At 41.9% G+C, this 15,238-nt stretch overlaps 1 protein-coding gene across 1 annotated transcript in view; it reads left to right on the top strand.

Annotated features, from left to right (window-relative positions):
- LOC115101762 (protein Wnt-3a) overlaps nucleotides 1-14,190 on the top strand; it is a 31,582-nt gene extending 17,392 nt beyond the window's left edge. Inside the window, exons 3-4 of the mRNA XM_029621228.2 lie at nucleotides 8,340-8,605; nucleotides 8,793-14,190. Coding sequence (XP_029477088.1) covers nucleotides 8,340-8,605; nucleotides 8,793-9,272 — 746 coding nt within the window. The 3' untranslated portion in view covers nucleotides 9,273-14,190. The remainder of the gene's footprint in view (nucleotides 1-8,339; nucleotides 8,606-8,792) is intronic.
- Nucleotides 14,191-15,238: the final 1,048 nt, after the last annotated feature.

Below are 15,238 nucleotides of genomic sequence, written 5' to 3' on the forward strand. Positions count from 1 at the left end.
CAACATGCCTAAACATTTTGACGACCTTGTTCGTGAACAATGACTCAATGACTTATCATTCTGATGACACTGACATGATCATTGGCATGAATATTTACTTTTGAGAGATGTACTAAGGATTTTTAGTGACTGACTAGCTTTAGAAACATATCTATTGTATATTGCAATTTGTACAAATTGTTCTGAGAAATGCACTTATTATTTTGCACATGTTAGGGATGATGTGAAAAATGCACCAAAGCGACTGAGAAAAACTGTAAGTATATTTTAAGACAAGTAGAATTTCCCTGGGTGACTGTTACTTTTACTTGTGTCATTTTCTAATTGAAGTATCTTTACTTTTACTCAAGTATGACAGTTGGATACTTTTTCCTTGGCATTTCTCCTGCTGGGCTACTCATCCACAGAACAGGACGGCTATGGGTGACAGCCTACAATATACATTTAATAACACTTGAGAACCAAGTCTTAACTGTGAGAACCAAGTCTTAACTGTGAGAACCAAGTCTTAACTGTGAGAACCAAGTCTTAACTGTGAGAGCCAAGTCTTAACTGTGAGAACCAAGTCTTAACTGTGAGAGCCAAGTCTTAACTGTGAGAGCCAAGTCTTAACTGTGAGAACCAAGTCTTAACTGTGAGAACCAAGTCTTAACCGTGAGAACCAAGTCTTAACTGTGAGAGCCAAGTCTTAACTGTGAGAGCCAAGTCTTAACTGTGAGAGCCAAGTGTTAACTGTGAGAGCCAAGTCTTAACTGTGAGAGGCAAGTCTTAACTGTGAGAGCCAAGTCTTAAAACTGTTTGCTACATTAGAAAAAAACATTACTGTGCTGTATAATACAAGTGACAAACAAATTATTTTCCTTCATGACTTGAATACATGCAGTGAGTGTTTTCCCCGTGCCTGTTCCCAAGTTCTTGAAAGAATACTAGTGTACGGTAATCATTTCCTTGCCTGTCAATGTTGGTAATGCGTGGCATTTCAAATGAGAAACGGTACCTAACCCTGTCTCGACTAAAACTCTACCACTCACTTTAATCAGGGCTGCAACTGGTGTTGATATTGAGAGGATAGAATAAGACCATTGTGCTGTAAGTTGTTGTTATATTATGTTGGTAGTTGAAAGATCAAACAAACAACTATTTTAACTCCATCCTGCCTCAGTCAGTGTGTGTGTGTGTGTGTGTGTGTGTGTGTGTGTGTGTGTGTGTGTGTGTGTGTGTGTGTGTGTGTGTGTGTGTGTGTGTGTGTGTGTGTGTGTGTGTGTGTGTGTGTGAGAGAGAGAATCATATGCAATTAAAATCCTTGTTCAAATAGACTTGTAAGAGTCACTCAGCTATGAGCTGTTTGAACAGATGAAATGATGTGTATACACACTTTGGGTGGAGAATGTTGTCTTTTGTTGGAATTTTCTCTGGAAGGGAATCCCCTTCAAGGCTCCCCCTCTCCCTCCCCTCAGCTTCTATGTGAGGTGTGTAAAATAGGGATGAAGTCAGACCTTATCAATTAAATTCAAGCAGAAAATGACGTTTTCTCATTTCTGTTCCATCATCTCTATTTGAGATTAAGTTAACCGAAGAAGAAGCGCCCATATTTTACTCTAAAAATGTTAATTCTTGTATTATTCAGCTGTGATATCATGAAGCTAGTGCATTCTCTGTCTCCACACTATTGCACTGTGACCCTGGGATTAGTTGCCTGTAGTCAATGGTAGAGGGATGAGCAGAGAGGAGCATGGAGGGGTAATGGAGAGGAGTAGGGGAAGAGGAAAAAGAGAAGGGGGGGGGTCTAAACCTGTCAACTGGGTTTGGAAAAGACTGATGTTTACTAGAGTGGGATGTGGGGTTAGTTGGGGCAATTGCTTTTAATAAACTCTTGAGCCAGTTGTTACATTGATGGAGAAGGCTTGAGCTCAAGTAGGTGGGTAATGATAGGGGTTCACAGTCCCTGGCCTCATTGTGGTGTAAATACCTCCACATCACCCCCATGGCTTCTCTCCCTCCTTGTCTAAATTGCAGGGGCACTGGGTGGAAAGGGGAGGTGGGGAGAGAGGCAGCCAGGCCAGGCTACTCTTTGGGTCTGGGGGGGGCTTTAGTAAATCATTTTGATTGGATTAAGGTCAGTGAAGCCCTTAAAAACGTGAGAGGTCAAAGTGGTTGGATTAAGTGTCTTTGTCAGGGTCCCGGGGAGAGTGACTGGCGGGGCTCAGGGTCTTTTGATAGGGCTTAGTAAGGGAGAAGTTTCTCATTTCATTTGCTTTGATTGATGCTTGTATTTGTCTGTGCATCGGGTCCATTGTCCCCCGGCAAGGCTAGAGTGTCTGTTCTGTTTGTCTGCCGAGCAGACGGATGTGTGTTTGTTTCCTCCTTAGGCTTTTTTTTATTGGGAGAAAGGCTGAAAGGAACCATAGGCCTCAAAAGCTTTGCACCTATCTGTCAGTTAGCCTATTAACACCAATCCCTTGTCTTAACCAGTTTATTGGCAGGCATCCCCCTGTGAACAGCTTCCAGGCAAAGCTGAGGAAAGAGCAGGACTCAGGTGTTCTCCTTCAGATACATAACCTACTGTATATGGCATCACTTAGGTAGGGAAAGGATGACTGAAGGCAAATATGTGTGATTTAGAATGGATTTATACACTGAGGTTACAAAACATTGGGAACTTCTTACCTAATATTGAGTTGTACACCCTTCTACCCGCGGAAGAGCCTCCATTTGTCGGGGCATCGACTCTACAAGGTGTCGAAAGCGTTCCACAGGGATGCTGGCCCATGTTGATTCCAATGCTTCACATTGACTGGATGTGCTTTGGGTGGTGGACCATTTTTGATATACACATGGAACTGTTGAGCCTTAAAAACTGTTGAGCCTTAAAAACTGTTGAGCGTTAAAAACTGTTGAGCCTTAAAAACTGTTGAGCGTTAAAAACTGCAGCGTTGCAGTTCTTGGCACACTCAAACCGGTGCGCCTGGCACCTACTATCATACCCCCTTCAAAGGCACTTAAATCTTTTGTTTCGCCCATCCATCCTCAAACCTTGCCCAATCACCCCCAAGAAAGACAATCCATGTCTTCATTGTCTCAAGGCTTGAAAATCCTTCTTTAACCTGTCTCCTCCCCTTCATCTACACTGATTGAAGTGGATTTAAGGTGACATCAATAAGGGATCATAGGTTTCACCTGGATTCACCTGGTCAGTCTATGTCATGGAAATACTTTGCACACTCAGTGTATGACAGAGAATACACTTATTTGAATAGACACACAGGTTATAGAATGCCCTGAAACACTGAGTGAGTTATTGCTGGTTCTGGCAACAACCCGTTGTACCGATCACACCTTCTCACTCACGCTATCTCTCCTTTTGTTCAGTACACATCAAACAAACAGTATCATGCAGATGTGCTGTTATGCAAACGTTCTACATAGTATTCGGGTCTATTCGGGTTTTGGGACAGTTTTCCTTGGTGTTTTCCATCATTTGTTTACATGAATGCATGTGGAACCATCCCTAACCGATAAGCATGACAGAGATTATGGGCAGCCAGTTATCTTTCTCCCTCACGTTAAACGGGGGCTCTTCCTGAGGTCTCTTCGTCTCTCTCACTCTGTCGCTCTCTCTCTCTCTCTCTCTCTCTCCCTCTCTCTCTCTCTCACACTCTCTCACTCTCCTATCTCTCTTTCTCTCCCTCCTCTTTCACTCTCTCTCACTCTCCTATCTCTCTTTCTCTCCCTCCTCTTTCACTCTCTCTCACTCTCCTATCTCTCTTTCTCTCCCTCCTCTCTCTCTCTCTCCCCACTCTCCGCCCGCCCTGCCCTTGTCACAGGGCCTAACATACCTCCAGGCTATGTCTGCGTCAGCACTCATTAATTTACATTAACCAAAGTGTCAAAACATGTGCCGCTGGAATCTGTCTGTGATGAAAGGGGAGGCAAACTGTGCAGGTGTTCTCAGTTTGTGTGTGTGCGCGTGTGCGTGCGTGCGTGTGTGTGTGTGCGTGTGCGTGCATGCGTGCGTCGGACAGGACAGGACAGGGACATTCGTTGGAGAGCTTGTTTGGCGCACTTGGAGTAGGAGAAGTAGCCAAACCCTAGCCTAGTGTGACTGATAGAGTTGCTTAGAACAGGGAAGGCCAACAAGAGAGGACAGACAGTCACACGAACACAGACACAAAAGCTGAGTCTCACAGGTATAAACATGCACTGTTAGTCACACCAGTGGATTAAATGGATAACGAAAGATATTGAGTGTCTTTCTGATAGGCTAGGTCTCCATTATGTAATACCTGTAAGTGATGATATGGACTCACAATTAGCAATAATATGTGGTATTGTCCCGATTGTGAATTATAGTTCAGGTAGTCATTTCACAGTTGGACTTTATAGTACTGCAGTACTCTGGAGAATAATGTGCCACCGGCAACCACAGTCACAAGGGTTGGAGAATCAGGATATTTTTACCTGATTGATGGACTGATATACACAAAAAACTGTCTTAGATGGAAAATAAAGGCAAGTGCATCTGCTTCTGTATTCTAGGTGTTCAAATGTCAATGAGTTCAAATGATGCACTTTGTATGCTTCTCCTAGGTGCTTAATGCCTCAACTAAACCAAGCAGTGAAAAGGTCAGTCGGGGAATTCAGGTTATGACCCCTGACCTCCGGATGAGAAAGTGTTACAGTTTAGGATGTGCTAAGAGGGCCCTGCTTTTCATAAAGTGCATGTTTCTCCATGCTGGGGGAGGTGAGGTTAGCGCACCATAATATCATTAACTCTGGCTAAGAAAGAAAGAATGGGTGTGGTAAATGGAGTTGATGGGGGGACCTTAGCCCCGCACCCCACTGGGCGCTGCTCGAAGCACAATATCTCCGCAACCATGAGATTAAGCCGGGAGAGAAAGCGCTTTTCCCCATTCACACGCCCTTTAGATTGTTTTATTAAACCATTTGAATAGGGATTTCCCAGTCTGCCGACATGCGGGGTCTGGCCAACGCATAGTTCTCTGTTGCTATGACTTAACTTGGTCCCCACTAATCACTGGCGAGGGCAGAATTCATATAAAATATCTGGGGCCATTGTGGGGCTAACGCGGCGTGACAGTGGCTGCACAATAGGGGATTCAGCCCCCCAGCAGGTCGTTGGGACCACTTGCCATGCCAGGGTCCGGCAAACTATGATAGGGGGGGTCACAAGTAATCAGTCCACTTAGGCTGGGCACCCCCCGGCACATTCTGTTCCAGGTAAGCCCTGGTCTGTCCCACCCACCACCCACCCCTAGATGTCAGGACCTAGTTCTCAGTCTCTCCTTCTTTCTCTCATCTTGTCCCCAGAGGTCTTATTTTCCTTTCTTTTGGTCTCATCCCTCCATTTCTCCCTCCTCTCTCCCCCTTTCTTTGCTCCGCGGCATCAGTGTCAGTAAGCCGTAAGGGTTTGACCCGTGGTTTATTGGCTTCCTGATAATCAAATAGAAAAGACAACCTCCCAAGCTTTAGACCATTCATACCTCCAACTACCAGCCACCACCTAGTGACTGCTTCAGGGTAACGGAACAAGAAGACAGTCAACATCAACTGCGCTGCCATTTGTAAAGTTCTATCTGTACGTTTCAACGGAAGACATTTTCTGACGAGGTCCAAGCAAATAGATTAGCCCTTTATTCTGTTTTTATTCTGTTTTCCCCATCCGCGGCATATATATATCACACAATTTCAAAACATTATGAGCAAGGAGCAGCGAAGGATATTGGAGTTACTGGGGATAAGGTTGGGTAACACTTCTTTGGATAGTCCATCTATAGATACTCAATAAACTCTCAGTAACATGTCAACTGGACTATAGACGTTCAACTAATCTATACTAGACTGTTAAGTGGTCCGCATCCTTCATCCTTCCCATCCGAAACGGTTTGTGCATATATTATGACGACATTTTGGTCACATTTTGTGACACATTTTGGTATTAGGTCCGTTTTTTCAATGATGTTCGTGCACACCCCAAATTCTTTTGGAGTACTTTCGGTAGCCGAAGCCTACGCCCCTTCATCGGTCATTGGTCAACAGTAGGGATTCTTCAATGAAGTGATTGTTGTCGTTCAATGATAGACGACTCGTTTTCATGCACATTTTTTCACTTGAAATACAGCACCAAACATCTTAGTTAAATTAAAAATCGCACGAATAACATCTACTGGGCAAAAACATCCAAATGAATGACCGATTTCTTGACTTATTTACGATTAATTCTGACAATGTTGAGGAAGTGTATACTGTCTACAGCGTCTCAAGTACCATTGGCACTTTTTTCAATTGAAATAAAATGAATCTTGTTTTTCAAGCGAAGGTCTTTTAAGGGAGTGTGTGTGCACGCTCATTCGGTTCGCCTAGCTGAGTTCGTCTAGGCACCAGCCGAACCGAAGCATGCAGAAGCCTTTCGTTTCAATGCTGAGATGCGACATCCCAGAGTAAACTATAATAGTGCTTGGTACAGTCCTGCTAAGGGAGGGTGTGATGGAGAATGGATGCCAGTAAACCTCTGTTGCATCATTGTTCTTAATGCCCCTTATTCCTCAAACTGGTTGAAACCTGCAGCCTGGGAGGAGCTCACACAGTACCTACTCCCCATAGTCATTTACTTATCTCACCCCCCCCCCCCCCCAACTAGTTCACTCTTTCTCTCCCCCCCAACTCTCTCCCTTTTTCTCTCTCTTTTTTCCTCTTCTTGTCCAACTCTCTCCCTCTTTCTCTCTCTTTTTTCCTCTTCTTGTCCAACTCTCTCACTCTTTCTCTCTCCTTTTCCCTCTTCTTGTCCAACTCTCTCACTCTTTCTCTCTCTTTTTTCCTCTTCTTGTCCAACTCTCTCACTCTTTCTCTCTCCTTTTCCCTCTTCTTGTCCAACTCTCTCACTCTTTCTCTCTCTTTTTCCCTCTTCTTGTCCAACTCTCTCCCTCTTTCTCTCTTTTTCCCTCCCGTCATCCTTTTGCTCTCCTTTTCCCTGTTCCTCTCGCTCTCTTCCCCTTCGACTACCCTCTCTCCCTGGCTGTCTTTCTGTTCTTGTCATTGTGCAAGACCATACAAGACCTAAGCACATATATCCAGGGAATCCTTCCTGTCATAAGGGATCCTGTAAAAATCAGGGACAGTGGAACATCAACGAGACCTCAGTGAAACATTGCACCTCATATTAAATGGTTATAGTTTGACATGTACGACACATCACCTGAACCCCCCCCTCCCCTCTCTCTCTCGCTCTCGGCTTAGTCTTATAGTGTGAGGCCATTTTCCTAACCTTTCAAAAGCTTAATTGAGTCTGTTAATTATAGTCCTGTCAGGCCTGTCTCTTCCTCTCATCTCCCTGGAAGTTTCTGATGATGAGTCATCAGTAAACTATGTCAGACAGACAGAGACCTCCCTCCCTCTATCGCTTGCTCTCTCCCTCCCTCTCCCACCACACGCACACACACCCAAGACAGATGACTGTCCTCGATTGCTCAAGCAGATCAGATTGGATTGAATCGAACTGTATTGGCATGCCAATCAACATAGTCATACATTGCAGATGTCTATGACACTGTCGATGGAATGTGTATGGATCGTAGCTTGATGGAGCATTGTTTCACGAACAAGCGTGGTCTAATGATTACGTCAATTGAATCTTTGCCTTGGTAGGGTTGATGTGTGACATTTACAGTATTATATAGCATTATACAGGACAGCACAGAAAAGTAGCAGGTGCCAGCATCATCGTTCGGTAGACACTGATCTGAATTCCTACGTGGTTTTTGAGATACATTAATGGGTACATTCCAGCAAAGTTATTGGTGACAATTTATCATTCTCTGCACTGCCATGGTTTCAGATGTATGGCCCTGTATGTAAACCATATACTGTAGATGTAGGATCTTAATTTGAGCTGGTTTGCTACAGCAGGAAAATAATCCTTCAGCAACAGGAAATGTGGATTATTATGATGGACATTGATGGACATTTATGATGGACATTTAATGGACATGTTTGTAGGGGTTGATACATTTCTCGCCAGGGCAAATCAAGTCTGAAATTTCAAAGTGGAAATTGCAAACTTTAGAAGACTTTTTAAAACTGAAATACACTAGAATTGTGCATTTCCTGCTTTGTGGGAAAATTTGCAGCCACAAAAGAGTGATCAAATTTAGATCCTACATCTGTATGAACTATACTCATTGACAAACAGAGATCCTTCACACAAGAACTGAGCTGCCTACAAGCAGCGTTGTGTAAAGACCTATGTGGTTGTTCACGTCTGTAAGAATGTACCCATACGATAGATATATAAATCTGACATCTACTTCTCCCTCTCTTTACAGCCACGCGTGAGTCAGCATTCGTTCATGCCATCGCATCAGCTGGTGTGGCGTTCGCGGTGACACGGTCCTGTGCGGAGGGTTCGGCCACCATCTGTGGTTGCGACACGCGCCACAAGGGTCCGCCCGGCGAGGGCTGGAAGTGGGGCGGCTGCAGCGAGGACGTGGAGTTCGGCAGTATGGTGTCCCGGGAGTTTGCAGACGCTCGTGAGAACCGGCCCGATGCGCGCTCCGCCATGAACCGCCACAACAACGAGGCGGGTCGAACAGTGAGACATTTTTTCTCTCTCTCTCTCTCTCTCTCTCTCTCTCTCTCTCTCTCTCTCTCTCTCTCTCTCTCTCTCTCTCTCTCACTAATAATATCCGCATTATGGATTAAACATTCATAAAGATCCCCAAGTGTTAGACTTAACATTCATTAAATTAATTGCATCCCTGCATCTATCTCTCCCTCAGTCTCTGAATGACAACATGTTTCTGAAGTGTAAGTGCCACGGCCTGTCCGGCAGCTGTGAGGTGAAGACATGCTGGTGGTCCCAGCCTGACTTCAGAGTGATTGGAGACTACATGAAGGACAAGTATGACAGTGCTTCAGAGATGGTGGTGGAGAAGCACAAGGAGTCCCGTGGCTGGGTGGAGACGTTGAGAAGCAAGTACAACTTCTTCAAACCACCCACGGAGCGAGACCTGGTCTACTACGAGAGCTCGCCCAACTTCTGCGAACCCAACCCAGAAACAGGCTCGTTCGGGACACGCGATCGCACCTGTAACTTGACGTCGCACGGCATCGACGGCTGCGACCTGCTGTGTTGCGGCCGGGGACACAACACCCAGGCGGAGAAACGGAAGGAGAAGTGCCACTGTATCTTCCACTGGTGCTGCTACGTCAGCTGCCAAGAGTGTGTTCGAGTCTACGATGTCCACACCTGCAAATAGATAGGGCCTCTGGCACCACTCTTTCTGCACCTCACCCCAATTTATTTTTATTTTTAAGACTTCAACATATAAAACAAGAAGCTACTGTACGAGTCGGGCTCAGAGAACTTGAGAGGCTTTGATTTGACTTTGATCTAGCGTTAACCGACTCAGCTATAGTACAGTCAGCTAATAGGCAAAAAAATATATAGCCGCCTGTCATGTGTGGTGGATTCAGCCCCTGTCTTAGAATGCTGAGGTAGTTCTAGAACACAGAGGTGCGCCCATGGAGGCTCCATTCAGACAAACAACATGATGATGTTGATGAACACCATGTCATCGATAGAGGCGAAAGAGGAGACCATTACAGAGTGGGCTGATTGTAGCCAAGGAGGGACTTCAAGTGATTTCCAGAAAGGTGTTTCAAGGTATTGGTTTCCTGACACAAGAAAAGAGAACTAGGTTTTATACGGGCTATATAAACTGTGCTGTTAACAAGCACCATATTGGTGAATTATCTGTGTACTCTGTGTTGTCACCTTCATGTAGAGCAGAACAGCACTGTCTAAACCTTTGGGACACCATACAATCTATGATGAACATGTCATATTTTTCTATTCCCACCTGATAGGCCAGCAGCAAAGTAAAAAATTGGCTATATTGTAAAAATGTATGAAAACAAAATGTATATTTTTGATCTTAATTCAAGGTTACGGTTAGGCATAAGGTTAGCAGCATGGTTCAAGTTAGGGTTAGGTTTAAAATCAGATTTGAGGAAGATAAATTGGAGGGGTTTACGACTTTGCCGCTTGCCCAGATAGTGACAACAATTTTGTTGTGGTACTCTCTGCTCTCCACCCTCATGGTGTTATTTTTTAAATAAAATGCGGATGAGTTTATATATCTACAAAAAAACAGCATTTCTGAGCTATGTTCTCAACTTTGTGTTACCATAACCAGGTTTCCATCCAACATTTTTACTTGCTTATAAAGTTCATGTCGGATATAAAAATGCAATGAAAGGCCTGATGGAAACAGCAAATTTGCCGGTAAACTTTCCAAATGTCGACAAAACAAAATACTTTAGACAATGTGCAAACTTTTTGTGTTGGTAAAATGAATCATGCAAAAAAATGGAGGTGGAAATGCTTTTATCTTGGTGTCACGGGATGACTTGTTGTTTGGTCCTCCCAATACGACTTGGAAAAAAATGCCATTTATTAGGCTACAGATTAAATAAATTATGATGAACTTTCCAGAGGGGTGAAATTACACTGTGATGAGCTTGATGGACCTTTCCAATAAATATCAAGATACTTATTCTGGTGACATGATGATCGATGCTTGGCTACAGTTTGACAAGTAAAAATAATCTCGCTATTTTGTCCATGATAATCTCATCATGTAGGCTATACCCACATTGTATCTCTAGCTGTTGGCTAGAGCACACGTGCCAATACCAGAGTGGGCATATTCGCTATATAACGCAACATTTTGGGACAAAACGATCAGTAGAGTTGAAAATGTGATGGAAACCCATTTAACTTGTGTGGGAATTCAACCGCGAAAGTATGCTTTATGTGCACTACGTCATCACGTACAGACTTTTATCTGCAACAAGTCAATTACATGGAAACGCATATCTGGTGGGAAAATGTGCATATTTCATTTATGCAGATTTTTGAATATTCGCATGAAAATCAGTAGTCAATTGGATGGAAACCTAGCTATTGATACACTCAAAAGCACATGTTCTACTCAACATTTGTGGTATTTAAGTGGTAACTAACTTTTCGACTGAGTGAATGGGATTTTTTCATGTTAAATATAGATCTAGTGTTAACCTGTTACTAATGTTGGGGTTAGAATGCAATTGTACCTAAGTGAATGTTGTTTTTACATTTCATGTATTCTCAAATCCTCTGGCTTTTTTTTTATCTGTGGTATTAATTGGGATTATTCTGATCTCAAAAAGCACATGAGCACAAGTCAACCGAACAACAGGCTTGAAATTAAAGAATATTAAGAAAGCAATCGACGTTTATCCCTATACAATATACTCTAAAAGTCTCATGGGAACTTTGCCGCAAGAGGTTTGGCCACAGTACGGTCGATGATAAACACAAACGTTTAGCCCAAAGACAAATAACTTTCAGCTGGAGGAGCAGTTCGGTCTAAAGTGAGTCTGAAAGTTCAGCACTTGTGTCTAGTTGAAGAGTATGAAGCTTATTCTCCTCGTTTTTATCAGTGTTAGTAACGTTCACCGAAACACGGTGTGTATATCACCACGTGGCCCGGTGCAGACAAACCCATGCTATTTAGTGTTTGAGAATGAACGTTTGTGAAAGGGAATTGCCCACTAGAATAATTATTTCTTTTTTTTTGTTATGCCCAATGAATGCACATATGCTATGTTATCTGTAAGCTATTACTTATTGTAATCTGAAATGCTCCTCAGTGTATCATTTGTATGTCATGAACAGCAATCTGATGGCAAGTGGCAACCCAGCTGCAGTTGCTGTAAAACATTGACCAAAAACTGTGTATCTGATTCAGATTCTGATTCCGGGCTTATTCTTTCTCCTCCAACCTTAGAAATAGCAGCATCACTGAAACTATCAAGACTTTTCCCTTTGTATGCTGCTAATTATTAACATGTATGTAGGTGCAGTGCCTTCAGAAAGTATTCATACCTCTTGACTTATTCCACATTTTGTTGTGTTACAGCTTGAATTATGAATATATATTTTTTTCTCACCCATCTACACACAATACCCAATAATCACAAAGTGAAGATATCATGTTTTAAATGTAGCGAATTTATTGAAAATGAAATACAGAAATGTCTAATTTCCATAAGTATTCACACCCCTGAGTCAATACATGTTATAATCACCTTTGGCAGCGATTACAGCTGTGAGTCTTTCTGGGTAAGTGTCTAAGAGCTTTGCATGCCTGGATTGTACAATATTTGCCCATTATTTTTTTCAACAATCTTCAAGCTCTGTCAAATTGAATGTTGATCATTGCTAGAAACAAATATTTTCGTAAATCGGCCACTGAGGAACATTCACTGTCCTCTTGGTAAGCATCTCCAATGTAGATTTGGCCTTGTGCTTTAGGTTATTGTCCTACTGAAAGGTGAATTCATCTCCCAGTGTCTGTTGGAAAGCAGACTGAATCAAAGGCAAGTTCAACATGGCTTCCGTTTGCAGGGAACATGTTGCCAGAGTAACAATTTCAGTTGAACGATTTTAATGAACATTCAAAAATGTTATGGTGAAATATCAAAAAATATAAGGATTACTGTGGCTTTTTAGCGACAATATTCAACCTGAAAACGACTTAGCTATTCCTACTAAATATAGTAGAAAGTATACATGGCGGTATTTTAGCGGTATTTTAGACCTGAAACAGACACTTATGTTCGCCGCACACTATCTTCTCAGGCTGTTAGCTAACGTTAACAAACGGAATATGTTAGCTAACATTAGCCAACATTTGCAAACTATTTCCCTTGTTGAATACACCACAGCTTTTCCTCTAGGAAAACCACTATGCTTGAAAATATGCAGAGTGGTATTCAGTAATGTGTTGTGTTGGATTTACCCCAAACATAACACTTTGTATTCAGTACAAAAAGTTAACTGCTTTGCCCCATTTCTTGCAGTATTACTTTAGTGCCTTGTTGCAAACAGGATGCATGTTTCGGAATATTTTTATTCTGTACAGGCTTCCTTCTTTTCACTCTGTCAATTAGGTAAGCATTGTGGAGTAACTACAATGTTGTTGATCAATGCTCAGTTTTCCACTATCACAGCCATTAAACTCTGTCACTGTTTTAAAGTCACCATTGGCCTCATGGTGAAATCCCAGAGTGGTTTCTTTCCTCTCCAGCAACTGAGTTAGGAATGACGCCTGTATCTTTGTAGTGACTGGAGGTATTGATACACCATCCAAAGTGTACTTCACCAAGGGGTTGGATACTCATTGGCTCTAGACATTTCAGCTCTTCATTTTTTATGAATTGGTCCAAAAAAAAAAAAAAAACTTTATTCCACATGGACTTTATATGGTATTGTGTGTGACAAATAAAATCTCAATTTAAAAGCATTTTAAATTCAGTCTGTAACACAACAAAATGTGGAAAAAGTCCAGCGGTGAGAATACTTTCATAAGGAACTGTATGTTTATGTATGTTATTATTCTTTCTGTGAAAGAAAGTGTTTAGACTTAGTTCGAACAACAATGTGAAGTTTTCTACTAATTCATTTTGCAAATAGACAGCATAGACATGTATGTACATTAACCAAATAGACATATTTTGATAAGTATTGTTTGCTATTCTTTGTTTTGGTTGGGGAATCATGCATTTACTGGTCCAACTGTGGATTCACAATTATGTAGAGCATTTTGCTTAGATGAACTACTCATTGCTTGGACAAATCTGACACCTGTTTCACAGGTCTACTGTACATCAGTACACCTATATTATATGAGATCAAATGCAAAACAATATTCATACCTTTTGCAGAACAAAAATTACACTACTGAACCTTGAATCAAGAGTTATGAAGACCATAAGGAGCAAAGAACTTCAGCAATAGTGTTGCTGGTTCCAGAAGCGCCTGAGAAATAGTAAAGGTTGATGGTTAATGAAATAGTCAACTATATATTTTCTGTCTCAGGCATGTGTAGCTCTCACCATGTCCATCTTCCATAGACTTAGACATTCCTCATACATTGACTGCTGTAATCCTGTTGAAATGAAAGGCCAGCCCCAGAATGTCCCTATCGCGGGTTCACATGACATGACTTTTTGACTACGATAAACTACTGAGCAACCATTGTTGATACCAGGTGTGCTTTTCTGCATTTATATTTCATTGAATGTTTTGTGTCTGTCTGTCTGTCTGTCTGTCTGTCTGTCTGTCTGTCTGTCTGTCTAAACAATTTGCTTATAAACGTTTTCTTATGGTCTTTAAATCCAAAGTTTTGTACAAATTAGTTTTTGTGTTTTTATGGATTTCTAAAGTCTGATGTTTTTATGATTATTTATTTTACCGTAAATGTATATATTAGTAAGTAAGAGTATATATTTGCAGATAAAATCATTTTTTTTCGAGACAGTGTCGTTACTTGTAGCACTGTAGCAGTTTTACCTCAATGTCTGTTTTAAAACTGATTGTACACAGGATATTGTTTGTCCTATTGTCTGTACTAGATTGATAGATGTTAACTTTATAATAACATAATAAAACAACATAAAAACTACAAACATGGAGTCACTTTAAAAAATTATTTTTTTCTATATAGGCCTAGTCTCATAGGATACACATTTCCATGCAGAATGATTGCTAACAGTATGGGTGAGGTACTTCCATGTCACCATCCTCTTTCCATCAAACACAAACGTGTTTACAGTGAACAAAAAAATGTATATGTAACGTGTTGGTCTCATGTTTTAAGAGCTGAAAAAAAAGATCCCAGAAATGTTCCATATGCACAAACTCTCTCAAATGTTGTGTACAAATTTGTTTACATCCCTGTTAGTGAGCATTTCTTCTTTGCCAAGATAATCCATCCACCTAACAGCTGTGGCATATCAAGAAGCTGAATAAACAGCATGATCATTACACAGGTGCACCTTGTGCTGGGGACAATAAAAGATGTGTAGTTTTGTAAACACAAGACATTGCCACAGATGTCTTAAGTTGAGGGAGCGTGCAATTGACACACTGACTGAAAGAATGTCCACCAGAACTGTTGCCAAATAATTTAATGTTCATTTCTCTACCATAAGCCTCCTCCAACATTGTTTTAGAGAATTTGGCAGTATGTCCAACCGACTTCTCAACCACTGACCACGTGTAACCATCCACATCCGGCTTCTTCACTTGCGGGATTCTCTGAGACCAGCCACCCAGACAGCTGTTGAAACTGTGGGTTTGCACAACCAAATATTGTCTTGCACAAACTGTCAGAAA

Source organism: Oncorhynchus nerka, linkage group LG20 (genome assembly GCF_034236695.1).
Source record: "Oncorhynchus nerka isolate Pitt River linkage group LG20, Oner_Uvic_2.0, whole genome shotgun sequence".
Taxonomy (NCBI): Eukaryota; Metazoa; Chordata; class Actinopteri; order Salmoniformes; family Salmonidae; genus Oncorhynchus; species Oncorhynchus nerka.